The sequence below is a fragment of the Myotis lucifugus genome, unplaced genomic scaffold (assembly GCF_000147115.1).
Source record: "Myotis lucifugus unplaced genomic scaffold, Myoluc2.0 scaffold_23, whole genome shotgun sequence".
NCBI lineage: Eukaryota > Metazoa > Chordata > Mammalia > Chiroptera > Vespertilionidae > Myotis > Myotis lucifugus.
Window position 1 is genome coordinate 2,988,241 of NW_005871071.1, and position 27,627 is coordinate 3,015,867.

Below are 27,627 nucleotides of genomic sequence, written 5' to 3' on the forward strand. Positions count from 1 at the left end.
TTGTTTTTTGTTTAAATAAATTTAACTCTAACATAGATGAAAAATGTGTTTACTGCTTTCAGTCGGCCAGATAAAAAGAAACGTACGGTAAATATTGAAAACTCCAGACATCGAAAACAAGAGCAGAAGCATCCTCAGCCACAACCTTATAAGAGGGAAGGTAAATGGCATAAATATGATCGCACTAATGGAAGACACATGGCAAATGTCGAAATAGAATTGGGGCAGTTACCTTTTGATCCTAAATATTGACCATCAGGATTAAGTTAAATTAGAAAACTAGCAAATACGGATGCTTTCTACAATGTTTGTGTTGAAACTAGGATGAAATGATCAAGATAATGTCTTTTTATCATTTCTAAGTATCTGTTTGATGACTTTATATTACTCAGAAGCATCAAGCAAAAGCTTACTAACCTGCATTTTCCTGTGTAGCTTTGCTGAATATTTTTTGGCACTGGAAATGTTCAACTATAGTTCTGTTAAGGAAGCCAGGCATGCAACAGGTTCTGTGCATGAAATGAGACTTCCTTTCAGTGTATGAGCTTAAAGCAAGCTCAAGTCATACATGACAAAGTGTAATTAACACTGATATTTGTGTGAAATTTGCAGTTGAGCTTGAAAAAAGTACATTGTGATGAAATTTCTTCTTTAACATTTTATAATTTTACTCTTGCTTCTTGTCTTTTTGTGGGTTCAAGAGCCCGTAGACTTGTGAAGAATTTGCTGCCTTCTTAAGAGCTTGCTGACTTGTTCTCTTGTGAAATTTCTTGCACATCTGAATATTGTGGAAGAAACAATAAAACTACAACATGAGGAAAACTAAAGGTCTTTATTTAAAATCTGGGCATTATATTAATACAATTTTATATTTTGTGATAATTTTCGTACATTTCCTCAGTAGTAATATTTGGTAGAGCAGTTCAGAGGTGTTTTGCTAGTTCCATGAATCTTACCCGGAGTTTACTAGTGTATTTAAGCAGCATCTGAATATTTTTACCGAGCAGTGTCTTTTTCTCTGGGAAAGATCTAAAAACAGTTCAGAATTTCATCTTCTATAGAGTTTCCCTTTTAACTTCCGTTCATAGATGTATATGTGACTTCCGGTTCGACCCTCTGGCAAGTGAGTGTGGAAGAAAATAGCAGTTCTCTCATAGTTTCTTGAAATTAGGAAAGCACTGATTTCCTAGAAATAAATGTTTAAGTAAATAAAGACTACATTTTGCTCAGTACTGTTTCAAGAATTTTAGAATGACTTATTCTGATTTGCGCCTGTACTACTTAATAAAACAATGCAGTTTCTTAAGTCATGGTAAGTAATGTATATACCTTGATATACATAGAACTGGAGCTGATTTTGTCTAGGGAAAAGGCCAATTACAAAATTATAGGGGTTAAAAAAGGACCATAAAAATTATATTGTCTAATTCCGTGAGCGTTTACTAAACTTCAGGTGAAATAAAAATACTGTTTTTCCCTTTTTTCATGTTTTCTTACCTCTTCCAAAACGTTGAAAATGATCAAGTAAGTAGGCAACGTTGAATTGTTGTGAAACTCTTTATACAACCAGCTTAAGGGATTTTGATAAAATACATCTGCTTCATCAAGATACTGACTTTTTCCAGTTAGGTCTGGGGGACACTGGAGAAATCTCATCGGAAGTGGGTGGTGGACATGGCTATGAAAAGAAAGTTATTGTGGAAGTTTTCAAATTGCTCTTAAGATATATCGTGTTTACATAACAAAATGTGAAATCTGAATCTATATTGGGTTCCAATTTAGGTGAAGAAGCAAGCCTTTAATGCAGTTTTCTCAAAGTTGGAGAATATGATTTTCACACCATGTACCTGTGCAGTAGCACCTTTGTAAGAGTTAGTATTAGAGAGCAATGTATGTTCACTGATTAACATCCAAATAAGTAATGGTTTTACTGTGGCCTAGAAAGACTAGAGAATGTATAAAGAAGATGGACTGATGAATTATGACAAGTTAATGCCAATTACTTGAACCATGCAAAAAGCAGGTTTATAACTTTGCCTTAGGAAAAATTAATAAAAATAAATATATGATAGAGGTTTATTTTATCTATGAAATGCATACAAAGTAAATTCACACAAGACCTAATACTTCATGACTCTTATAATTTTGGAGAAGATGGGCAAAGCAGAAACAGCTGGCAGCCTTATATTCCAAAGTAGACATCAGAGTTTTTTTACTGCATTGTGTACTTTGAAAAAGCCTCTGATGAGAACTTGATGACATCAGACATCGCAACTATGTGTGGAAAGCAACTTGGTATCTCTAGAATGCCTGTTCTCTGCAGTGTTGCCACTAATGTGAGCAGGAAGGGCGGTGAATGTCCCTCTTTCACCTTTAGTCTTCCTTATATAGTAGGGGAAGCTGAAGTTGAAGGGATATTTGGGTCTTACATCTAACCTGTGCACTTTTGCTAGGTAATCCTAATTTTCCAAATTGTGTATAAATGCTTGACTTAAGTAGAGTATTAAAAAATGATAAATTACCTTAAAAAGATAACATTGATAAGTTGACTGTGCACATGGAAAATTAATTTAAGATTGTTTAAAGCCAGATTAAGATTAAGTTAAATAGGTGTAGAATTTCCTGCAGAAAAGCTGTTTGCCCTTGTACAATTAGGCAATTAGTAACTAGTACACCTTCCTGAAATAACACGCATTGGGCTAAACGTATGTCTTTAAATGTCCTGCAGAGTTAAGACAATGTTATTGTTATATTCCCAGAAACACTAATTCAAGAATTAGGGTATCATCTAATCGAATTCGCTAACTTTTATAGGTGAGACAACTGATACCCAGAGTTTAAAAAGACTGACTGGTTTAAGACCAGGACAGTCGTCCATAGTAAATCTGGACTAGAAGCCAGTGTTTTGAGATTAAAATTATATATATATATATAAGATATATGTATCACAAAGATTTGTGATAAAGTCAGTGATAATTTTTTTACTAAGAATAAAGTCAGTGATAATTTTTTTACTAAGAATACCAGCAAATAACCTATATAAAATTTATATTATATTTGAAGGATATTGAAGTTAAAAGTGGTATATGATTTTAATTGACATAAATGCTTTTTAAAATTCGGTGAATAAATATGGAGTTTCAAAATGCTTTTTAAAATTCAGTGAATAAATATGGAGTTTCAAATTTTTTATAATCATTTGATCAGTGATCAATTAATTTAAATTCCTAATTCCAGAACCTGAAAGGAATTTTAAAGTAGTTTCATTTTCTTAATGATTGTATGTAGTGGAGCAACTTTTATTACCTATAAAAAGGAGTAGAGTGGCAAGGCATCATTACAAATACTGAAGCTGCAGATTTATTGAGATTGTTGTATCCGAGTTCTTGAATATGAGTCATGACATCAAGAGTACCTCTTTGATGAACTAAACCAGTATAGAGGGCAAGGAGCATATTTGATAAAAACAGGAAACTTAGAGCTGGTTTCTTCCACATTTTCAGGTGGTTTAGTGAATACCCTGTATGAAGATAGACATGACATGTTTTATAATCTTTTGTGGAAGTAGCACAGCTGTAATGCTGTCATGGACATACAAGTTATATATAACCAGTAGGTCACCTTTATAATTGACAATTCACTGTCATTGTCCTTTGTGATCTCGGTCTTAACCTTTTTATAGAAAAAGGAATTGAAATATAATTGAAAAATTATGGCCAGAGTGTCCAGCAGACCCAGATTTGAATTCTGACTCTGGCACAAATTGCTTTACTTTGCTGAGCATTAGTTTCTCCATCTGCAAATGGGATAATGGTACCTTTTTCAAGTATTAGTAAAAAAGGTCTGTCCGGTGCCTGTCCTGGTACATAGTAGTTGCTAAGTAAATAGAATCATTGATCAGCTGCCTTCTGCATGCCCCCTACTGGGGACTGAGCCCACAACCTGGGCACGTGCCCTGACCGGAACCGCAGCCTTCTGGTTCATAGGTCTGCACTAAACCACTGAACCATGCTGGGTGGGCCAATTTCCCTTTTTTTTATGTGACAAAAAAACTTGGTAGAACAAACAAGGATAAATTAAAAGGCCCTGTCTCCCTCCCACAGTCCTCTCTAGCAACAGCCACTGATAATGAGCACATTAGAATCTGTTGAAAATACCATCAAAGAACAGGCCATTGCACTAGAAAAGAATAATCTTTTTTTTGTAATATATTTTTATTGATTTCAGAGAGGAGAGGAGAGGGAGAGATAGAAACATCAATGATTAGAATCATTGATCGGTTGCCTCCTGCATGCCCCCTACTGGGTGTGCCCTTGACCAGAATCGAACCTGGGACCCTTCAGTCCGCAGGCCGATGCTCTATCCACTAAGCCAAACCGGCTAGGGCAAAAAGAATAATCTTATTAGTAAAGTTCCTTGACATTAGGTTTCATACTCCACATACATTGTCTTCACAGAATAGATAATAGTTGTTTTGGAATTTGGGTATCCAGGATCCAGTCTGTGGCCTGCCTGAAATTTTAGCACTAATTCTCACTGGGGCCAACACACAGTTTTCTATGACCATTACCTAGCTGACTGCTATCAGCGGTCTTATCCTGAACATGAATAAAATTAATTTAGAGCTGTTTCCATTTAACTACAACTAACAAAGGTGGCCTAGGAAGGATTGATGAAATCAAAGTTGGGCAAAAAATCTTAAGTGCTCAATGTTGTTCTGTGAATATTTTAGATAACATTACTTCTGGTTCATTTCATTCAGTAGTTGGACTATCACATCCATTTCACCTAGTACTGTTTGAAATAACTCTGCGATTATCCAAAGAACATTACGAAGAATGGTGATAAAAAACATAGCCAGATGAAGAACCCCCAAACCTTCATTTAAAACTCAAATTTGTAAGATGTTTGAAATGGTAAAATGAGGAACCTACTAACGAGGATGAGAACTAGAACTATCTTTGTTACAATGGAAATAGGGTTCCAAAAGTTCTGCCATCTGTAATAATTCCAGCCACAGATAGAGCAGACTATTGAATACAACTTGAAAGTGATGTGCTTTCTACTTAGTGGGCTCAAATTTCACAGCCTTACTTGCTCTCAGGAATGTTCAAATAAGTGTACCATGGGCCTCTAAAGTGGTTCACTCATAACAATTTGTTCACTATGATCATTAAAAGTGTTATCAAAAACTATGGGATTAGGGATACAGTAGCTTGGGCAACTGGTACAAAGTAGAATACAAGGTGGTGAATACAAGTGGTAAAAATAGCATTCTGCAGCGAATGCAGGAAGATAATGTGCTTGCATTCCCAGCTTCTTAAGTATTGAAGGGGGTCTTCTAAGTTAGGTCATGCTTATATTACTTGGTGGTGATTTCACTTTCTGAGGCTAGCTCACTTTAGAATGATGGATCCTTTCAGTGAGAAATGAATTTCCATATTTGGAGAAATAATAAAGCTTTAGGAAGAGAAAGAATAGTCTAATATGACTGAGGGTCTTCAAACCATCCCCATGTTGCTAAAGGGAGAGTAGGAAAGATAATAGCTTGAATGCTAAACTGAGTCACAAGAGCAGCTCAGAATCCATGGTTTTCTTATAGGGACATAGTATGGCTTCTTTAATATTTAAAAGAGGTAATTAACAAGATCTTAATAGCTACCATCAGTAAGTCTACTTAATTGTACATACATGTAAGGAGGAGATGCAGTTGTCACTAAAATGAGCTAGCTTCACAAAGTTCGTCATCACTCTGTAATGTAAGCATTACCTAAATTGAAATATAAATCCCTGCTTCCAATAACTGAAGATTCTGGGAACACACGTTTTCTTTCTGTCCTATAAAGCCACTTACAGAAATCTTCCAGCCTCATGTAATTTCCAGTAGAACAAAGACATAGTATGAACCATGTGAATTACCTGTCAAAATACAGGCCTCTTCATTTCACATAGTGGCTAACTCAATGCTAAATAGCATCCCAGAATACTTAATTTTCTCCTGTTATCTGAGCCTACCAAAATAATTTAAAGTAGGTATGTAGAACATTTCTGGAAGAATTTATAAGAAATTGATAGTTATTTCTGGGGGATGGGGCCAGATGATTAGATGATGACCCTGATGGTTTATCATTTTTTGTACCATGAGTATTTTTATAATTAAAAATACACTGGGGCTTTTCACCCTCTTTCCTGCTCTCTGGCGGCCGCAGCCATGAAGGTCGAGCTCTGCAGCTTCAGTGGGTACAAGATCTACCCCGGACACGGGCGGCGCTATGCCAGGACCAACGGGAAGGTTTTCCAGTTTCTTAATGCAAAATGCGGGTCGGCATTCCTTTCCAAGAGGAACCCTCGGCAGATAAACTGGACTGTCCTCTACAGAAGAAAGTACAAGAAGGGACAGTTGGAAGAAATTCAAAAGAAAAGAACCCGCCGTGCAGTCAAATTCCAGAGGGCCATCACTGGTGCATCTCTTGCTGATATAATGGCCAAGAGGAACCAGAAGCCTAAAGTTAGGAAAGCTCAGCGAGAACAAGCTATCAGGGCTGCCAAGGAAGCAAAAAAGGCTAAGCAAGCATCTAAAAAGACAGCAATGGCTGCTGCTAAGGCTCCCACAAAGGCAGCACCTAAGCAAAAGATTGTGAAGCCTGTGAAGGTTTCTGCTCCCCGTGTTGGTAGAAAACGCTAAGTTGGCAGATGAGATTCTTAAATAAAGACCTGACTATAAATATATATATTTACATACACACACACACACACTGGGTTCTTATCAAATGACTCTCATCAGACTACTATTTAAAAAGTATTCTAAATCTTTTATGTTCCAGTTGATTGCTCTCCAAGGTAAAAAGTCTAAAATCAAATCTATGAGAAGGTGCCTCATTAATTGGTTTCTTCTTAATTCAGCCATATTTCCTAATCACCAATTATAATGTAGCTTGATATACACAATCACATTTTAAGTTTTGGGTATTCAGTGTGTTAATCTGCATTCTTCAGTAATGACTGAGGAGGTTCATTGTAATGAAGAGGATGGGAAAGTTTGGGGCTGTACGTTACTGATCTCATCAAACACTGAGGGGTAGCAAGGATGCATCCTCACTTTGGCAAGAATTACTAGAAAACTCAATGTTTAGAAAAATTACCAAGTTCTACCAGTTACAGATATTTCTGAGTTAATGTTTTCATTTTAAATACTCCTTGGGAAAGCTGTAAGTCAACTTGATTTCAGTGTTCGGATGAGAAAAAGGGTGGTTTAATCTGAAAAGGGATGTACAAGAGAATGGGCCTGGAACCATAAAGAACCATAATGGAGTGCTGGACACGGGGAGGCATACAACATTTTATGTTATACTTTGCTAAGGAAAGAAGCTATATTTTCATCCATAGTGAGAAGTCGGGAGGTAAAGTCAAAACCAAAGATCTTTAAGGGTGTTATTAGCATTTTATTTAGAGATAAATGACAAAATAACCACCTAAAAGCAACTGCCTCGGGTGAGGGGAAATGGGAGAGAGGGCAGTAGAAGCATTTAAAAAAAATGCTTTGTTATGGCTTTGAAACAATGCACTTACATAATTTTGATTAAAAAAATTAGCATATGGAAAAAAAGTGGCCTAATAAGAGACAAGCAAGTCTGCACTGGCTACTCTGGTGAAAACGTTAAACAGACACCCAGCCCAGCATGGATAGCAGGTGCTGGAAACACCAGCACAAATGACAGGTTCAGTCTAAGAATTTCAGTGCTATTAGACTAGTGGCAACTTTATTTTAAGGAAAGGAAACTGAGGCACAAGGTTATACAGGTCAGTAAGGATCAGAGGCAATTACAGATATGTTTTCCAGGCTTGAGTCATTTTTGGATAGGACTGAGGGAAACTCAAACTAGAGAAGAAAACGAGAACTGCCCAGCTGAACTACTAGTATAGTAAGTAAAAATAAATGGAGCTTTAAGCCACTATTTTTTTCCCCAGATATTTTTAGAGAGAGAGGGAGGGAGGGAAACCATGATATGATGTGAGAGTGAAACATCGATCAGCTGCCTCCTGCGCGCCCTCTATTGGGGATCAAGCCTGCAACCCAGACATGCTCTGACCAGGAATCAACTGACAACCTTTTGGTGATGAGAGAATCATTGATCAGCTGCCTTTTGCACTCACCTTACTGAGGATCAAGCCCACAACCCAGGCATGTGTCCTGATCGGGAATCGAACTGTGACCTCCTGGTTCATGGATCGACTCTCAACCACTGAGCCACACCAGTAGGGCTAAGCCACTAAATTTTAAGGTGGCTTGTTATACAGCAATTGCCAACAGAGGTGTCATGTTTATATAAATCAGGTTAAAATAGCACAGGCTCTGGCCAGTTTGGCTCAGTGGACGAGCGTTAGACTGAGGACTAAAGGGGCCTAGGTTCGACCTGGTCAAGGGCATGTACCTTGGTTGCAGGCTCAATCCCTGGCCATGGTCACAAAGATGTTTCTCTGTCTCTCCCCCTCCCACTCTAAAAAATCAGTGAAAAAATATCTTAAGGTAAGGATTAACAAAAAACACACAAAATAGGTCACAAAAGAATAGAATAAAACATATCTGAAGTAGTGTAACTCAAGATTTCAGGTAGTTTCAAAAGACTCAAACATCAAGAACTCCAAAGAGAACTGTTGTCTGACACCGTTCCAAAAACTCCTGTCAAGGTGAGTTCACTACTTCATTGGTCCTATTGTTGGGACCTGTTGGCATTTAAGAGTTTTAACTCTTAATGGAAGTATGAGTCTTCTAAGAATCAGAATCGTTTGGCTCACTCGAAAGCCTTAGGTATGTGTCTGCAGGAAAAGATCATATCCTGTGAGGAGGTCAGGGGTTTTGGTGTATCTCAGTCCTTTAGGGATCCTTCTGAGTGGACATAGTATGGAAGAAAGTCTAATTCTTGTCCATTACAAGGAAAGCTCAGTCCTCACCAGCATTTTATCTAAGTCTTTGGGCCTGAGAACAAGAATTTACTGGGATCCTAACACTTTAAAGATGACATCTTTTGGACTGGGAAAGAGGTTCAGAAAACTCAGTCTTTCCTTAAAGATACACAAGTGAAATGCTGGAAAGACTCAGATTATAAAAAGAAAACTAAAACAACTTCCTAAATTAACCAAACTAAACAACAAACACATTTGTCTTCCAATAGTCTGACAATACCCAGGCAGAAACCAAGCTTGATTTAACTATAACTGAAACTTTAAAAAAAGAAAATATGAATAGTGATTCATGAACAAATTTGCTATGGTAAATGGGCCCACTATTCTTAAAAGAGTTGGCATATAGTTAGGTAACTATATTTTTATATGTGCCTGCATTGTATATAAAGCAAGACCATAAAGTAATGATAGAGCCCTGGCCGGGTGGCTTGGTTGGAGCATCATCCCATACACTGAAAAGTCGGAGGTTCGACTCCAAGTAAGGACACATACCTAGGTTGGGGGTACCATCGCAGCCCCAGGTCAGGGTGTGTGCAGGAGGGAGCAGATTGATGTCACCTTTTCATATCCATGCCTCCCCCCCCTCCTTCCCATCTCTCTAAAAAATCAATGAACATGTCCTCAGGTGAGAATTAAAAAAAAAGTAATGACAAAAATTAACTCTGGTTTCAGTACTCCAGATATATAGAGTGTTTTTTAATACTTAAATTGAAGAGAGTGCATCTGAGATCTGTAGGAGATATTTACTCGGTCAAAGAAGGCTCTTTAAGTCTGTGCGTTCTTTGGAGTTCTTTTTTTAAGTAAAAAGATTGACAGTATTAACTTCTCTAGACAGTATTTGCCCTACCTCTAGTCCCTGTTGATTACTCATCTCATCCCTCCCCAGTCCAGTGATTTTTGGTAATATTTGAAGGAAGTCGACAGTCATTTATTCTGAATTAAATGTAAAGTTAGCAAAATTTCAAATCATAATTTTTCCAAGCCAACTAATATGAAAATTCATGTTTTCCAGAGCTGAATGATATAAAACTTTAGAAGTCACATGTAAAAAAATATTGCAAATAACCTACTGGAAAAAATGGAGAAAGGGCCAAAAAAATTAGGTGGGAACCACTTTTAAAATTACATATGCATTAGAGTGAGTGTTAAAGCATCAAAAGCATTAAAAACTAGTTTCAACAGCTATAAATATATTTTAATTTATGAAACAAAGAACTTAGTAGTTTTAACTATAAACTGAAAGTAGCTACTCTAAAATAGACATATTATTCCATCACTTTTTTAGTGAAAGATTTCTAACAGCCAGGAATATCACCACCAGAAGGATATTGGATCTTTATGACTTGGATATTGAGTCCTTAAGATTTTATCTCACTTTACAGGACACAGGAAAAGGGATATTTAGGCTGCAGAAAGAATACTGCAGAAATATAATTATTTTGTAATAAGCAATTCTCAGCCTCGTTGAAAATATTTTATAGTTTAATGAGCTTTAATGAGAGCTTACTGTCTTTTACCTACTTCTATATAAGTAATTTTTTTCTATATTGAACAAAAATACTTACCACAGAACACCATACAGAATGGTAAAACTGGATAGATAAACCTGAATTCTTTGTGGCTCAACATGCTATAATAAAAAAAAAAAATTAAAATATTTCCTCATATCACACAATACTTTGAGAAACTTATGTATTTAAAATGGAATATAATTAACATGACCTGTTCTAAGTACTGAGACTGAATTTCATGCTTCAGGAATCTTGTTTTTTTTTACTTAAAAGGTGATGATGTGTTAAAAGTAATCCTAACATTTGATGTCAATGTCTAAAGTACAATTACATTCTAAAAAAGGGATTTCTATTACCAATCCAAGTCATTACTCAAATTTGGAAGAAAGATGCATACATTTTCATTTTAAAATATTATTTTTCTGGTCCTTTAATATTTAAAATTTTAGTATTTCTAAGAGCAAATGAACTTTGTTCAGCTTCTTAAAAGTTGAACATAATTCTTAAGTAAACTATACATATCAGAAGTATTCATTCTGAGTCCAACATAATTACTACCTTTTCTGCTAAATAATCCCAATTACCAAACCCTAATAGTTAATACGTCTCTAAAAGATAACAGTTTACTTCTTGAAGAATTTAATTCCTTGGTAACATCATCAAAATTAACTATTTGAATAAATAAAATCTTACCTATAAATCAGAAGTGTCCACAGTACAGTCACCAAAAGTATCCGGTACCTCTTTGGGGCTAGAAAGCAGCCATGAATAAAGAAGGGTAGGTGAGTACCCAAAACAACTGGAAATCCTTGACTGAAGTACCAATGCCATGGATGAGAACCATAAAATGTCCCCAAATTCTGCAGCACGTTAAATTTCAAAAAATTATATTGAACCAGAGTCCACTGGCATAGTTGAAGGAAAGAGAAACAGAAATGTGTTAGTGCCAAGTTTGAATCTTTGGCATTAGGGTATCTGGAAGAATCTTGACATTAAATCAGGAATGATCTAAAAACCAAACAATAGTTTACACTAATAATTTTATTAATGACCATATGAAAGCATTTTTTTATGTTATTAGTGTGTTCTTTGTTCATTTGTAAAATACTAGGTTTCTGAGATTCAAGAAAGTATGAAATATTCCAATTTTGACAGTGTAATTTTTACATAGAATTAAAGCTAAAGAGAACACTTAAAAATAATTTTTATCACCCTAGCCAGTTTGGCCAGTGGACAGAGTGTTGGCCCATGGACTGAAGGGCAGTGCCTGGGTTGCAGGTTCAATCCCAGGCCAGGCGAGTGCGGAAGGCAACCAATCTACATGTCTCTCTCACATCAATGTTTCTCTCTGTGTGTCTCTCCCCCTCCCTTCCACTCTAATAATCAATGGAAAAATATCCTTGGGTGAGGATTAACACCAACAAAAGTACTTTATAAAATTTATTTTTTATCAGAGTGTATATATGGGGTACCCACATTAAAAATTTTATTCTAGTACCTTACATCACATATTACCTAGTAAGATAAAGCTTTGAAAATATTACAAGTGGAATTACGGCACAAAGCAGAAAATAACAGCTAACATTAGGTGCTCACTTGTGTCAGGCCCCATTATAAGCATCATACATGCAGTATCTCATTTAATCTTCCAATGTTATGAGACAGGGACCACAATTATTTCCAGATAAAGAAACTAGTAAGAAAGGTGGTTTGCTTCCAAGCTCGCTCACACTGCTTGTCCAAGTTCACAAGGCTAATGAGGGCACTAGGCTTCAAACTGTGGCAATCTAATTCCAGAGCCCAGAAGTGACTTAAAAACAGGGAACTTAGAAAAAACCTACAGTCGTGAGATTAAAATGTCAAACCAAATGCTTGAAGAATATTCTGGTTAATTTGAATTTTGAATGATTACCTTGACAACTAAAATAATTTTAATAAATCAAGCTTTTATTGCTACAGACCTGACAAAAATACCTTGGACTCTCTTGAACTTCAATTAGGAATACATAATTCTGTTATATAGAAAGTATAACAAATTGAACCAAAGGTATATGCTAGCAGTCTTTTTTTTTTTTAATGTAATCCATATCATTTAAATGTTCCCAAATATTCATGAATTAAAAAATCAGGTTGAACTTTTAGTGTAATAAATGGTTAGAATGAAAATAGTTTAATATATTTGACTTACTTGACCAAAAAATATACGATCAATTATCAGAGACCAACTCAAAGTGACAAATCTGAAAAACAAAAGGGATGATTAATATTCTGAACTCACTGAAAATCCATATTGGCATATGGCTTTGCAAATGCCATACATCAAGGCCATTTCCAAAAAACCACTTTAAAAATGCTTTAGTTTCACATACTGAATATGGATTTACACATTTTCAAAGATCTTTCATTACATAATCTGCATTTAAACAACGTTTTTTTAAATATATATTTTATTGATTTTTTACAGAGAGGAAGGGAGAGAGATAAGAGAGTTAGAAACATCGATGAGAGAAACATCGATCAACTGCCTCCTGCACATCTCCTACTGGGGATGTGCCCGAAACCAAGGTACATGCCCTTGACCGGAATCGAACCTGGGACCTTTCATTCCGCAGGCCGACGCTCTACCCACTGAGCCAAACCGGTTTCGGCTAAACAAAGTTTTAAAAAGTAATAAACACTGCATGATCTACTGCTGAATAACAAGTTACCCCAAAACTTGGCAACTTAAAACTATGAACATTTATTATCTCACAGTTTCTTTGAGTCAAGAATCCAGCCAGGTACAGCTTAGCTGGGTGCTTCTGGCTCAAGGTGTTGGCTAGGGGTATAATTTCATCTAAAGGCTTGATGGGGGTTAATGGAGAGATTTGCTTCCAAGCTCACTCATATGGTTGCTGGCAGAGCTCAGGCTCCCACATGTGACGCCCCTCCTTAAGACTGCCTCAAGTGGCTTCCCCCAGCATGAGCCAGCTGAGAGAGTGAGACGGGTACCCAAGATGGAAGCCACAGTCAATATTTACAACCCAATCGTGGAAGGGACACCCTTCTGCCATTTCTGTTTGTTAGAATTAAGTCAAAATGTCTACCTCCTGCTCAAGACAAGGGTGTTATACAAGAGCATTAATATCAGGATGGGATTAGTGGGGGCAATCTCAGAGGCTGCCTACTACAAACGTATATACAGAAAAGTACACTATGAGAATAAGGCTTTGTGAGCCATCTCTATATGAACACGACTGTGTAACTGTCATAGAGAGCAAAATACAGAGCATCAGTAGGCCCCCTCATCCCTCCAACCAGTCAATCTCCACTCCCATCCCAAAGGCTGACTACTATCCTAACTTTCTGTTGTTAATTATCACCTGAGAATATTTTTTCCATTGAGTTTTAGAGAGAGTGGAAGGGGAGGGAGAGAGAAACATCGCTTGGGTGCCTCCCTCACACGCCCAACCAGGGCTGGGGATTGAGCCTTGACTGGAATTGAACCCAGGACTCCAGTCCGCAGGCCGATGCTCTATCCACTAAGCCAAACCGGCGAGGGCTGGTTAATGCATTTTTAATTTGCCAACCCCGTGTTTCTTCCACAAAACAAAAACACCTACACTTGCCTAGACCTAAGAATTTTGAAAATTATGAGGTAATATGAGAATGCCATTATAAATCACACAGCTCTGAACAAATGTAAAAGAATCAAGTATCTCCTGAAATGTATCTGAGAAATATTTAGGAAATAAAGTACAGGAAAGTTCTAAGAAAAATTGCAAAGATTCTTATTCGTTTAAGCAAATTAAAATACTTATAGTTAATCAGAATCATTAAGTATTACAATATAAATTTGGAAATAATTCTGTTTCCTTGGTCTGACAATTCTCATTGACATTAGAAGATATCATAATTGACTCAAAGATATAAAATCTTATTTGCAATATATAATTTGCAGGTTATTAAAATTAATAGATGGATTGCAGCAATACTTACCCAACAGGTAAAAACTGATGTAGAATAAGATCAAGCTTTCTCTGTGCTTGCCAGAAATGTCTGAAGAGCAAAGGTATCCATGGAATGACTGCTGTGGGGCGAATTATGAAGGCAAGTGCCACCAGGGATGAGTACTTGACACTGTAAATAAGGAAAATGTATTGTCAAGACAACTAGAAGTGAGTTTAGAAGTTCTGTGATATCACCTTTTTTCTTTAAATGAGAGCATTTTCCTTTTGGTATAAACAGCTATGTGAACTTAGGAAAGTTACGTATACTTTCTGGCTCTTAATTTTTCTCATCCATAAAAAGAGGTTAAAATCTACGTCTTTTCCAGCTCTAATTTCCCAATTCCAGTATTTTGAAATAAGCAATTATTTTATGTTTTAATGTTGGTTGCGTTGCTGACAGGTGTACTAGCTTTTAGCCATACAACTCTGCCAGTTGCTTTCCTGATGAAAAAATGATCAAATCTCTCATAAGGATATAAAAGTCACACAAAACCATTTTCTAAGAAAGAAATCAAATGCATTTAAAGAAACATAAGGATTATTTAGGCTATGATGGGCTTCTTTTTTTGTTAATCCTCACCCGAGGATATTTTCCCACTGATTTCTAGAGAGAGTGGAAGGGAAGGGAGAGAGACATAGAGAAAGAAATATCAATTTGAGAGAGACACATTGATTGGTTGCCTCCCACACAACCCCAACCAGGCGGGGGACTGAGCCTGCAACCGAGGTACAGGCCTTGACTGGAATTGAACCTGTGACCCTTCAGTCCTCAGGCTGATCTTTATCCACTGAGCCAAACCAGCCAAGGTATGAGGGGTTTCTGAGTCCATATGATTTTGTTTTGAAAGTAAGCTGCTAATTTTATCCAACTGAAAAATATATAACTGATAAAAGCCTGCTATAAAACCTATATGATCATGGATAGAAATCTGGATTTTTACTATTAGGACTTCTTTCAATGAGTAGTGAAGGAGATTATGGATAATTTAATCTAGTCCTAACCTTACTCCAAATTTTCAGACGAGGACTTCTTACTCCTTTCTGAATATTTCTACACAGATAGCTTAGTGGCCTTCAAAATCAAAGTGTCTCAAATAAGCCTCATAACCTTCCCTAAAACAGGTCAGTGTCTAGTGTGTAAATTAATAGTATCACTCAAGTTCTCAGTCTCCTTAAATAGCAACTTCTCATCTTTACATCCACTTTGTTTCTCTCCCATTCCCACTGCCATCATTTCACATCAAGTCCTGTCATTTGCCTGGAATCTTTTCATAGTCATCGTCGTCTTGTTTTTTTTATTGCCCAGAAATATTCCTTTACTTAATAATAACATCATTGTTATCATTAATACTTATTGAGCACTTACTTTGCAATAGTTCCTAAGCTATACACTTTAATAGAAATCAATGCTGAGATATTCTCATACCACCCTTAAATCTTTCATTTATAATACTTGCATTTTTAAAGGAGTTTGAAAAATTTTATTTAATGTCAAGCCAGGAATAGTACCTGTCATGGAACGAATGCTTATATAGTGGTCCTTTATACCCCATGACTCTCCTGACTGAATCAGGCAGCTCTAAGGCTGGCCAGTGTGAAAGCTATGTCCAAATAAGGACAATGACATTTAACAAACCTAATCAGAGTCTCTCAAAGTGAATGTGAGATACACAGGAAATGGGGCAGTTGGTAATGAGAATAGAAGCAGACAGAGAGAATGGCTAAGCCTCAAAATGATGGATCCCTAAAACAGGGACTCACAGGCTGGGCTATAAAGGCATAAGAAAACAGCCCATTCCTCAAAACTACCTTGCATTCTGCATAACCTTCTAATTCATTTGTGTGGCTAAGATATTCCGTAATTTTCTTCTCGGCCTGGCCACAAGCCTAAGATGCCTATTTTCCTTATTTTCACTTTTTGCCTTGTGATAAAGTTCTCATCATATAGATAATTTAACTGAATGCCTATTCTCTCAGTCAAGAGTCTAATGCAGAAATGATCTTGCTTAATGTCATCCTTGCAACCACCTTTTAATATGAGAAGGGACACTGGCTTCTTAACCAGACTCAATTTCTGGCTTTCTCCCTTTCATTATATCCTCAATATAATTTAGCTACTACAAGAGAATTCTTTCTAAATCAGATATGATTATGCCATGCTTCTCAAAAGCCTCCAAGGGCTTCTACAACCTATAGAATAGAGTTCCAATTCTGGAGAAGGGCAAAGTCCCTTTTCAGCTTCATCCCTTACTCTGCTCTTCTCCCATGCATCCTACCACACATTAGCTACTCTGGACAAGCTGCCCAGACTACAATGACGCCCCTTTACAGCTTTATGCTTTTGGTCACGTTGTTCCCTTGGCTGGCATTTGCTTCCCTAGTTTCTACGCATATACCCAAATTAGGTCCATATATTTTCTAGTTGCCCTTCTAGACCTGTTTTCCTCCACGCTTCACCTACTCCATGTGCAGGGAGGCTGACCCGTATGGACTCTATCAATGGGCTATTTTGCTTTTTAATTGGCTTTGGCTAATTGGAGGACAGAAGAGTTAAGTCATGGTATTTTATTCTCCCAGCTCTCTCCTTGCAATGGCTAAAGGCTGGCTGTGCCTGTCTCCTGTTGGGGCCCTCTCAAAGTTTCAGCTCCGTAACATTTCCTCTCCTTGCTCCTTGGGGCCAGGGGGTAATAGAAACTTCCTGCAGAGACTAGTTCTGGTGCACTATGGTATCCCCTTATTGACTTTTCTAAACATTGTCTACACCTTTGTAAACGGTCTTTTTATTAACCTCCTCTTAATTACCAGTTTAAGTATATCTGTTTCCTGCTATAATAAATGTTATCAATTGAAAATTTGTGGGTCTAATAACCTTCATAAACATTAGGGGTCCATTGGACATTACAATGTGTTGATATTTAAGATTTTTTCAAAAGCATGCTTTAGAATTTTGTATATTAACAGCAATATATCTCACCTGTTCATAGACTTTGACCCTTCCAAAGGGTAGTAGAAAAGAGCAATTACAGTGAGAACAGTTTCCATGGTGTTTGTAAGAGTTCTGGTACAGCAATACCATGTGAACCAAGAGCACAACTGGCAAAAAAACTAAGAACAATTATGAGCAAACATACATGCAGGGGGAAATAAAAAAGCTTAGTTAGTGTTATCTTCTATGGAAAATAGCAAGCAAGTCTAAATGCTGCAAAAAACCACATCAAAAGGGAAGTAATGTTAAAAGGAGACCTGACCAAACATTGTTTCTAAGAATTTATATCAGATACACATCTGTGATATTAGATCTATATTTGTTAAAGTTTATACTTTCAAATACATTTTTATGGCATTGCATTTTATTTAAATCTCACTTCCCACTAATAAAAGACAAAAATACAGATTCTTTGATGGTATAGTTTATAGAGAATTGAGATTCATAACTATATTGTCCTAATCAGTATTCCTCAAATTGTCATATAATACTGACAAGTAAATTGACTGTTTTTATTGATCTTGGTTTGGAATGTTGCCCTATTTCTTGATGAAAAATTAAGAAAACATAGATGAGAAAAAACATGTCAGGAGATATCATTAACTTTTAACTTGAAAATTGATTAAATTAGTAAACCAGTTTTTGAAAGAATATGCAAACAGAAGCAACATTAAGTCTACAAAACCACCATCTTAAAAGAAGCTTGTTAGTTGATGCAAGGGTGTTAAAAGGTGTACTAACTTCCTGTCTTTTCAAATAAAGCCTTTTAAAATTGTTTCCAATTTTTGTGGAGTTAAAGGCCTTTTCTAAACTAGAAGAAACTAGTGCTGCTACTTTGGTAGTGTATAAAGGCACAAAATAGAGACTGTCTTTATCCTGTGAACCTTTGGTAGTGTATAAAGGCACAAAATAGAGACTGTCTTTATCCTGGAATCAGTTAACAAGGGCTCATTTGCTAAACCAATCTGTCTTTTTAATGCAAATCAACATGCTACCTGAAGAAATATGTCCTGTTAATATTTAATAAATTCTTAATATTTATTAATACTTATAATACACTAGTGGCCCAGGGCACAGATTCGTGCACACTGAAAGAAAATTAATTAGAAGAAATATTTTAATATAGCCATTCACCCTTTCTCTATAATAGAAGTGTAACCAAATTCACAATCGACAATGACAGATGGAAACACATGTGTGCGACTGGCGCCAGCTAGAGCTTTACATGTATCATGCATGCGTGAGTCAACATAGCCTTTTATATATTTAGAATACACTTGCTTAATTAGACCTGCTTTCTGATTTAGCTAAACTTTCTCCAGCCCAGTGAAGCACCCCAACTTCCCTTTCAGGTAATTGTCAGCAACATAGCAGTAAATATCAACAAAAAGCAGATTATTATTGTAGATCATGCAGGGAGAACAAAGGGTAAAATATTTAACTGCAGCAGTGTTTGACTATATTCTGCGCAGTAAGAAAACCTGAAGTCATTTTCAAGGTCCACCATTTCTTCTTTTCAGTCGGGTCAAGTTTCTAAACTTTCTAAATCTCTGTTTTCTGGCTAATGAGAAGAAAATAGGATTCCACCGAGTCCCCTATCTACGTACACCAGGACTTCTGTGAGGATCAAAGGAGGTGAGGCATGGGAAAACGCTTCACAGACATTTGGTTAAAGTGTGAAAAGTTTGCACCTGGCTATAAAGCAAGTCGTGTTCCTGGGCTGAAGAAACTCCAAGGAGACTAGTCATCGCTAGGGAGAGGAAGCTAGGCGTTGCTATGTGACATCATTACCCAGTGCCCACTGTGCCCGTTTCCGGGCTGGGTTGGGCTGTGGGCCGCATTTTGCACCATGGGGTCTTGGCAGCATCGGCTGTGATTTGGTGGGCTGTCGCTCCAGGGTGGGGGTGGGGCCTGTGTGCCACTTTGGGGAAACCAAGTGTTGCTTTGTGGGCGCCAGGTCCTTGGTGCCAGTGCACATCACGGCAGCTCCTGTGTTGAGTGTCTGCCCCCTGGTGGTCAGTGCACATCATAGCACCAGTTGGACGGTCGGACACTTAGCATATTAACCTTTTATATATATAGATTATATTCTAGAATTGTGTTGGTTAATTGGTACCTTGGAATTTGGAACAAACTTGCCAATAAAAACAATGCAAAAAAGGTAGTAAGATTTCTAGGTGGCTCAAATAAGCTTACTTAATTTAGGAAAGAGCCAAAGTGAAATAACAATACTACAGCATCCAATCACTCTTCAGGATATGGCTTAAATGGGAAAATCCATTCAAGGTTTGAATGGGAGATCAGGAATCTATCTCCCCTCTGTGAAATAAGCTAAATGACAAAAGACAGCCTTCTACTCCACATCCTCTCCCTTACAGAGCCCAGCTGTTTTAAACACTAACCAAAGCTGGACCAGTGCTTTAATGAAAAGGCATTTCCCAGGCTGAGTCTCAGGTAGCTGGAGGAATAGTGGACAGGATTATAAAAGGCTGAGGCAACTTGTGAGGTAGGCAGTGATTTAGAACTATTCCTTCTGGTGAGGCAAGGACTCTGACAGTTGGGAAAAATGAAGGTGCTTCCAGAGGAGATATCCTAGGTCAGTGATGGTAAACCTATAACATGCGTGTCAGAGGTGACACGCGAACTCATTTTTTTGGTTGATTTTTCTTTGTTAAATGGCATTTAAATATATAAAATAAATATCAAAAATATAAGTCTTTGTTTTACTATATCAAATATCAAAAAATTTCTATATGTGACATGGCACCAGAGTTAAGTTAGGGTTTTTCAAAATGCTGACACGCCGAGCTCAAAAGGTTCGCCATCACTGTCCTAGGTTCACCCCCTCACAGGGTTTGAGGGCATCAGTGACTTCCACCACCTAGAGTCCCATCAGAAGAGGGATGGTGTGCGCCATTCGCATTTTATTGTTCTTAATTATGGAAGTACTCTATAAAATTGTATGAATTATCTTCTGAAACTGGTTTTGGAATCGATATTGTTTATGCTCATAGGGATGAAAATAACTGGCATATAGTTTCTAAAGTGTTGAGGACTTACCACCCATCTTGCTACTTGCTGATTTTCTAGTTGCTTCATTAATGAGTAAAGTTTCAAGTCGGCTATAGCAGACAGAAGTGCTTGGGCAAGTCTAGGAATCCAAATCTTCATTAGTTAAAAAAAAAAAAAAAAAGAAAAACATCTGTTGGTTCACACTGAATTATCATAAGAAATCAACAAGCTAATCCAACTGTCACTACACACACACACACACACACACACACACACAAATTTTAATTTAAATAGCCAACAAACCATTTCGTGTTAAGGTTCTATTTTAGAAGCATATCTAGTTATTTTCATTAGCATAACAATACATAATTTTTAATAAAACTTATACAGTACTGTATGCTAGGTAGGTATCATATTAAGTAAATATTTAATTTTATTTTTAAATTTTTTAAATTTTTATTTTTGTTAATCCTCACCTGAGGATATTTTTCCATTGATTTTTAAGGAGAGTGGAAGAAAGAGAGAAAGACAGAAGAAACATCAATGTGAGAGAGACATACTGATTGGTTGCCTCCTGCACAAGCCCTGACCAGGACCCTACAACCGAGGTATGTACGTGCTCTTGACCGGGATCAAATCAGGGACCCTTTGGTCCACAGGCCGACGCTCTATCTATCCACTGAACTAAACTGGCTAGGGCTTAAGTATATATTTTATATGTATCAGCTCATTCAGTCTTCCTAACAATCCTATGAAATTGATACTGTTTTATAAATGACAAAACTGAGACACAGAGAGGTTAGGTAATTTTCTCAAGGCTGTACAGCTAGTTAGTGTGAAAACCAGGATTCAAACCCAGTCTCCCTGACTTCAAAGCCTGTGCTCTTAACTATTAAGTTACAATGTTTCCCCATCTTGCAATATAAATAATAAAATAATATTCAGATAACATTAAAGAGCAAATTTAAGAGCAAATTTAAACTAAAAAGTAAATATATTGTATAGGGGTTGGCAAAAGTAGGTTTACAGTTATGAGTACGTGAAACCCAAAGTTAATTCTTTAATTATTACTAGAGGCCCAATACATGAAATTCATGCGGGGGGAGGGGGTGTCCCCTCAGCCCGGCCTGCACCCTCTAGCAGTCCAGGAGCCCTCACTCCTTACCCCCGCCTGCTCGCTGCTCCTTAGCGCTGTCGCAGAGGCAGGAGAAGCTCCAGCCACTGCTGCTGCGCTTGCCAGCCATGAGCCAGCTTCTGGCTGAGAGGTGCTCCCCCTGTGGGAGTGCACTGACCACTAGGGGGCAGCTCCTGCATTGAACGTCTGCCCCCTGGTGGTCAGTGCGCATCATAGCGACCGGTAGTTCCACTGTTTAGTCAATTTGCATATTAGGCTTTTATTATATAGGATTTTCCATATGAACAACTGTAAACCTACTTTTGCCACCCCGTATTATAACTTAATTAAAGATAGTAATTCTAATGCTATACATTAGCATCTTAAGAGTTTTTTTAAAATGTGTCATAGTTATCATTATCAAAATAACACTGCTGTAAAGCATAATTTAATGATTTGTTAAAAAATGTTTTTAAAAACATATAGATTTGTATTTTTGTTGGCTCAAACTTCATTAACTTTACATTATAATTAGAGTTGCTTAACTTTCAGTTGTCAGTGGCATCTAACACTTTAGCTTTGTATTCCTTTTCTTTGCCAATAACCTATAAATGAATGTGTAAATCTTAGAGTTACAAGTATGCTGTACTTCATAATTTCACTTAAACTGTGCCCTATAAAATACAATAAAGGGCACCCATTACATACCTTCTATTTACTCTGCATAGAGATCTATAAGCTTCATTCTCACCTCCTGGGCCTGAAAGTAGTTCATTTGAAAACTCAATTTGGCTACAAACTTAATGAGCCAACAGTGTGAGGTAGCCACTAAAAAACTAAAAGAACTTTGTGCCCTGAGAGAAGAATATTTATGAAGTAATGGTCTCACTATACTATTTTGAAGTAGTTACCCTAGCTTTCAATATTGGGCTCAGTTTGGAGATCCACATTTTCAGATGGATATTAATTAGAAGATGTTTAGAGGACATTATTTGATTATGAGGTTTAGAACTAGAGTTGTTTATCCTGGATAAATAAAACTTTTTGAAGGGTTGTCATATAGAAATCTTAAATTTAAAAGAAGGTAGATTTTGCCCTGGCCAGTGTGGCTCAGTTGGTTGTCGGGGTACATGGCCTGGGATGCAGGCTTGATCCTTGGTGGGGTTGTGTAGGAGGCAGCCGATCTCACACCCATGTTTCTCTCTCTCCCTCTCTCTCTAAAAATCTATCAAATCTTTAAAAATGAAAAATAAAAGAAGGTAGATTTTAGCTCAATACAAAAATAACTGGAGATGTAAATTTCCGTTATTAGCAGTATTTCCAGTTAAGATACCATCATTTCCCAGGTTATGCTAAGGACCGGAAAAGAAAGAAGTGATACTTTCATATGGTTTCTGGAAAATACAAAGTAGCGGTGTGGGGCAAAGAGGAGAAAACATGTCAGGGGTAAACCTTGAGGGCGAGGCCTGTGTTGGCAGCTTACCATTTTATATTCCTGTTCTTTAAGCTCCTAATTCCTCCCTTAAGCTCCAGGAGCCAAATGCCCTTGCACCATCCTCTGACTACTCAAAGCCCCGCTGGGGTACCCATCAGATCTCCTTTCTTATCCCTCTTCTCACATGTTCTAAGCCAGCACCGACTGTCCAGCAGAAATAGAATGTGAACCACACAAAGTAAAATATCACAAGCAAGTAAAATGAATTTTAGTTACTTTATTTAACCCAATATATCTAAAATATTATCATTTCAACATTTTAATCAATATAAAATATTATAAGTATTTTATATTATTTTATACTAGGTCTTGGACATCCAGTATGTACTTTATACTTATAGCACTCCTCAGTTTGGACTAGTCACAAATATTTAATAACTGCATGTGATTAGTGGCTACCATATCAGACAGTGCAGTGCTAAGTCATCCCTCATTTTGTGCATACACCTCATGCAGTTTAAAGAGAAGCGATCTGTAAAGAGCATTAGGCTGTGAATAAGTAGACCTTGGACCTAGTTTTAGCTCTGCTTTAAACATGCTGTGACCCTGGTCTATGTACTTCACTTCTCTGACCCCTTCTAGTTCAAAATTATATCACCTTTATTTAGAATAATCAATATGAGAGTATGAATGACTGATGATCATATCCTAATTTTCTCTACCTGGAATTTTACCAGTTGCTTTTTTGGCAGAGGTGGTAGCATGGGGTGTGGATGGGGACCAGGGGAGGTTTCCTCTTAATCACAAAATGGCCAAGTGGGCCAGCTACAGTGAACAGGGCTTGGAGGAAGAGGAAGTTTTCTTGAAGACCCCTTCATTGATAATAAAACCTATTCCAGAGATATAAGATTTCCTTGATGACATCATGTATATCCAGACTTTATGGATACCCTGCATGATCAGTTGTCATGGGTTGTCATATAGAAATCTTAAATTTAAAAGAAGGTAGATTTTGCCCTGGCCAGTGTGGCTCAGTTGGTTGTCGGGGTACATGCCTGAGTTGCAGGCTTGATCCTTGGTGGGGTTGTGCAGGAGGCAGCCAATCTCACACCCATGTTTCTCTCTCTAAAAATCAATCAAATCTTTAAAAATGAAAAATTGGTTGGCCCTGAGAGAAGAAAAGAGAATTCACAGCTCCTAAGTTCTACCCGTGTCGGTGAAACTCTGCTACCGTTCAGGATAGTTCCATGAGAAGCATAGGTCTGATCCTTGTTTCTTAATAATGGGGAATCAAGTATCATTGCAAAGGGGAGGGTATAATCCTGCCTTTAATTTTTTTTAAATCCCAGAACCTCAGTGTCTTTCAGGCTTAAAAAAAAACAAACCCTCAGGATTTGGACTGCCTTTGGAATTCTGGGGTAGTTCCCTAACAGAAAATGGGAAGACCCCAAGTACTGAGTCCAACTTGATGATAGCTTAAAGGATCTTGACAATGAGGTAGGAGAAAATTGTGTTCTATTAGTTCTTCCTTTGTATCCTCTCCTGGCAAATAACTCCAGAAATTCATGTTCCAGGAATTACAACCCTACTTAGTATTGAGGCCTAATTACAATGTAGCACAATGATTGTGCATATCATTAAATTTTTGTCAAATTGATTTTGTCTAAGTTTTAATTACAACACAATTCTTAGTGTGTTTATATGTATTTAATCTTCATAAGCTCATATAACATGTCTTCAGCTCACAAGTTAAAAAAAAACAAGATACAACCTGCTCTCAAGTGACTCTTTATGAAGGATCCAAATAATTAATATATAATGTAATCATTCTGAAAATCTTAACAGGATTGCTCCCAGCAGGACACTTTCATGCTCAGTCTTGTATTTTAGCACATATTGAAGAGCTACATCAGACACAGCACGTCTTTGGAACCCTGTGCTTCCCAGAAATGGTCAGAGTAGCCTTTTAAAAATGAACTTCATGATACCAATAATACCATTTAGTTAATATAGACTAACCTTTAAAAAAGAATGGAATGGGAGGGTAGGGGCAGGGTGGAGGCGGTCAACGGGGGAAAAAAGGAAACAACTGTAATACTTTCAACAAGATACATTAAAAAATAAAAAGGATGAAATAATCTACTTTTAAGAACTATTTTGATTACTTTTTTTTAAACTTACCAGCAACTGAACACTATCATTCCCCAAAAGATGCAGAATCTTGTACATGCTTGCAAAGATTAAGGGGTAAGTGTAACCCCTCAATCTTTCTGTCCATTCCCAGGTCAAATAACCATAATTAGTAATATTAAGGACTAATTTTAAATAGCACTGAATCATTTCCATATATAAAACTGTTTTATTTTTTAACACAACTTTAAAACACAGCATTTTATACTAGATATTTAAATTAAAAATGCAATTGGCCAACAAAACTCTTAACTTCTTCAAGGCAGGAATGTGTTTTTTAGTTCATATATTTTCTCCACAGTTCTGAGCACTGTGGAAATATATGCTAAAGGTGAAGTCATGTACATTAACATCAAGTAAATATACAGATGAAATATTAGCATAAAATAATGGCATACTTTGATAAATTAAAATTACTTGGAGAAAATATAGAGGATTGACTGAAAACGTATAACAGAAAGTAACACAATTCCCAAGATGAACTGAATACACATTTCTAATCTGGACAAGAAAATACAAAGGATATTTGAAAACCATATGATGTGCAACTTCAAGAGACTGCCAGTACTCATCTGGAACAAAACTTGTCTGCACTAAAAAGCAGTTACATATTCGTAATGCTATGGTAAACAAGACCAGATAAATGTTCTCACCAAGAAGACCTGAAAAACAAAACAGGTAATTGTGGCGCAAAAGTCAGGCAAGTTCCGCTTGCAGACCTAAGATCTGCTGCTCTGGGGGGCCCCTCGCGCAGGCTGGAAGGCACAGCGGTGAACTCTGACCCCTCCACACCACTCGCCCAGCTCCACGGGGTGATTCACCACTCCTGTCATTTAACCAACGTTCCTCGCAACTTACTGTACAAGGAGAAAATACTGAAAAAGAGATTGGGTTAACTAAGGCCTTAGGTGGATTACGTTAGCCTATATATGTATGTAAAGAAAGAAACCAACTAACAAATTACTAACTTAGGAAACAACTCTGTAATACGTGCCAAACAGTAGCTTATAAAATGATCTGTACATTTAAAAAATATATATATATTATTGATTTCAGAGAGGGAGGGAGGGAGAAATAGAAACATCAATAATGAGAGAGAATCACTGATCACGTCCCCCACTGGGGATGGAGCCCAGAACTCGGGCACGTGCCCTGACCTCATGGTTCATAGATCCAGGCTCCACCACCGAGCATGCCCGCTGGGCGCTCTGTGCATTTTTAAAGAGCACTCGTGGCGCTTACAAATGCCAGGCACCGAGTTTATCCCTCCTCATGCACTATCTCATTTAATCCTCAAAACAATGCCACGGGGTAGATATTAGCCCATTTTACCAATGAGGAAACGGAGGCTCGGAAATAAATTGCCTTGTCTAGAGTCAAAAAAGTTGCAAATGACTAAACAGGATTCCAAAGCAGGTCTGTCTGCTGACTCCAACACCCTGCTCTTAACCACAGATGGAGCCGATAGGCTGAATAGAGGGTTTCTTTAAAATGGTTTTAAAAAAATCCTCACCAGAGGATGTGTTCATTGATTTCAGAGAGGGAGGGAGGAGGGGTGTGTGTAGAAATATCAATGTGGGAGAAACCTCGATTGGTTGCTTCCCTTACAGCGCCCGTGCCCCCCACTCCTCCCCTCCCCAAGCGAATGGAACCCGCAACCAGAGTACGCGCCCTGACGGGGAATCAATCCCACCACCTTTCAGAGTACGGGTGGCCGCTCCAACCAACTGAGCCACACGGGCCAGGGCCAGAGCATTTTTTTTTTTTAATTTGAATTTAGTGCCCTGAATGAATGGGAAGTCCATCTTTATATTACCCCCCCCCCCCCCAAACTTGCTGGGGTGATTTTTCCTGCCATGTCATCCTGACCCAAGCGGAGGCAAAGGCGGTGAATGAACGAAGGCGGGCGGGACCTGGTGGCACTCCGGGAGCCAGCCCCTCGAGGCTGCGGGGCCCGGGGCCTCTCCAACACAGGCTGGCCTCGCCGTGCCCACGCACTTCCCCGGCGGGGAGGGCGGCCTTCCATCCCGCAGCACCCGGATCCAGGATCCCGCAGCGAGCGCTCTAGGTCAGGACTTCCTGCCCCCGCACCAGCAGGCGAAGCCCTCGCTCCGAGGCCGGGCCCCGTCCCCGCCCCCTTCCCCTTCCCCGCGCCGGCCGGCCTCCCCCGCACTCACCGCGGCGCCGGGAGCTCTCCTGGGGGCCGAGGTACAAGGCCGACTTTCTCTTCCGCAGCTTCACCTTCTCGCGGGAGCGGTTCCGGAGGCCGCGGAAGAAGAGGCTGCCGTCGCCGGGCTCCCGCTCCATCCCGCAGGTGCTGCAGGTCCCGGGCCCCCTTCCGGCGCGAGGTAGGCTCCGGGAGCGCGCGCCGCTTCGGGGCGCCCTAAGTTTGGCCTCGGCGAGCTGCCGTCCGGGCGGGCGCAGAG

At 38.2% G+C, this 27,627-nt stretch overlaps 4 protein-coding genes across 13 annotated transcripts in view; 3 read left to right on the forward strand and 1 right to left on the reverse strand.

Annotated features, from left to right (window-relative positions):
- The window catches only part of CCPG1 (cell cycle progression 1), a 45,229-nt gene extending 43,992 nt beyond the window's left edge, over positions 1-1,237 (forward strand). For 5 of the 6 annotated variants that reach the window (XM_023751621.1, XM_023751624.1, XM_023751622.1 and 2 more), the window contains one exon: positions 63-822. In XM_023751621.1, the coding sequence (XP_023607389.1) occupies positions 63-252 (190 nt within the window). In that variant the 3' untranslated portion in view covers positions 253-822. Of the gene's footprint in view, positions 1-62 lie in introns of all 6 variants that reach the window. The other variant, XM_014453419.2, reaches the window with a different exon arrangement.
- PIGBOS1 (PIGB opposite strand 1) overlaps positions 703-27,627 on the forward strand; it is a 30,247-nt gene continuing 3,322 nt past the window's right edge. The window contains exon 1 of one of the 3 annotated variants that reach the window (XM_023751629.1): positions 703-828. The gene's annotated coding sequence lies outside the window, so the exon portion shown is untranslated. Of the gene's footprint in view, positions 829-27,386; positions 27,550-27,627 lie in introns of those variants that run through there. The other 2 variants (XM_023751630.1, XM_014453427.2) reach the window with 2 other exon arrangements.
- LOC111823021 (60S ribosomal protein L24-like) lies at positions 709-6,725 on the forward strand. Its single transcript, XM_023751627.1, has 2 exons — positions 709-828; positions 6,210-6,725. Exons 1-2 carry the CDS (start codon positions 813-815, stop codon positions 6,683-6,685), a joined length of 492 nt encoding a protein of 163 aa, XP_023607395.1. The 5' UTR covers positions 709-812; the 3' UTR covers positions 6,686-6,725.
- PIGB (phosphatidylinositol glycan anchor biosynthesis class B) lies at positions 814-27,545 on the reverse strand. 3 transcript variants are annotated; one of them, XM_014453422.2, is made up of 12 exons: positions 27,379-27,545; positions 25,728-25,863; positions 25,193-25,310; positions 20,511-20,615; positions 17,439-17,557; positions 14,454-14,594; positions 12,664-12,715; positions 11,169-11,380; positions 10,530-10,594; positions 3,307-3,520; positions 1,498-1,678; positions 814-1,186 (listed from the first exon to the last, which is right to left on the reverse strand). In XM_014453422.2, exons 1-12 carry the CDS (start codon positions 27,506-27,508, stop codon positions 1,049-1,051), a joined length of 1,611 nt encoding a protein of 536 aa, XP_014308908.1. In that variant the 5' UTR covers positions 27,509-27,545; the 3' UTR covers positions 814-1,048. The 3 variants fall into 3 exon arrangements, with proteins under 3 accessions (XP_014308908.1, XP_023607394.1, XP_014308907.1); XM_023751626.1 differs by having other exon boundaries at positions 11,169-11,335; positions 17,439-17,569; XM_014453421.2 differs by having other exon boundaries at positions 17,439-17,569.

Excerpts from the sequence above, each read along its gene's own strand:
- PIGB (XM_014453421.2), bottom strand. The coding sequence starts at position 27,508 with ATGGAGCGGGAGCCCGGCGACGGCAGCCTCTTCTTCCGCGGCCTCCGG. Across the intron at positions 14,595-17,438 it reads GGGTCAAAGTCTATGAACAG|TGTCAAGTACTCATCCCTGG; the intron begins GTGAGATATATT and ends CCTTATTTACAG. Across the intron at positions 1,679-3,306 it reads CACTCTACTCCTTTTTATAG|CCATGTCCACCACCCACTTC; the intron begins GTAATAAAAGTT and ends TTCTTTTCATAG.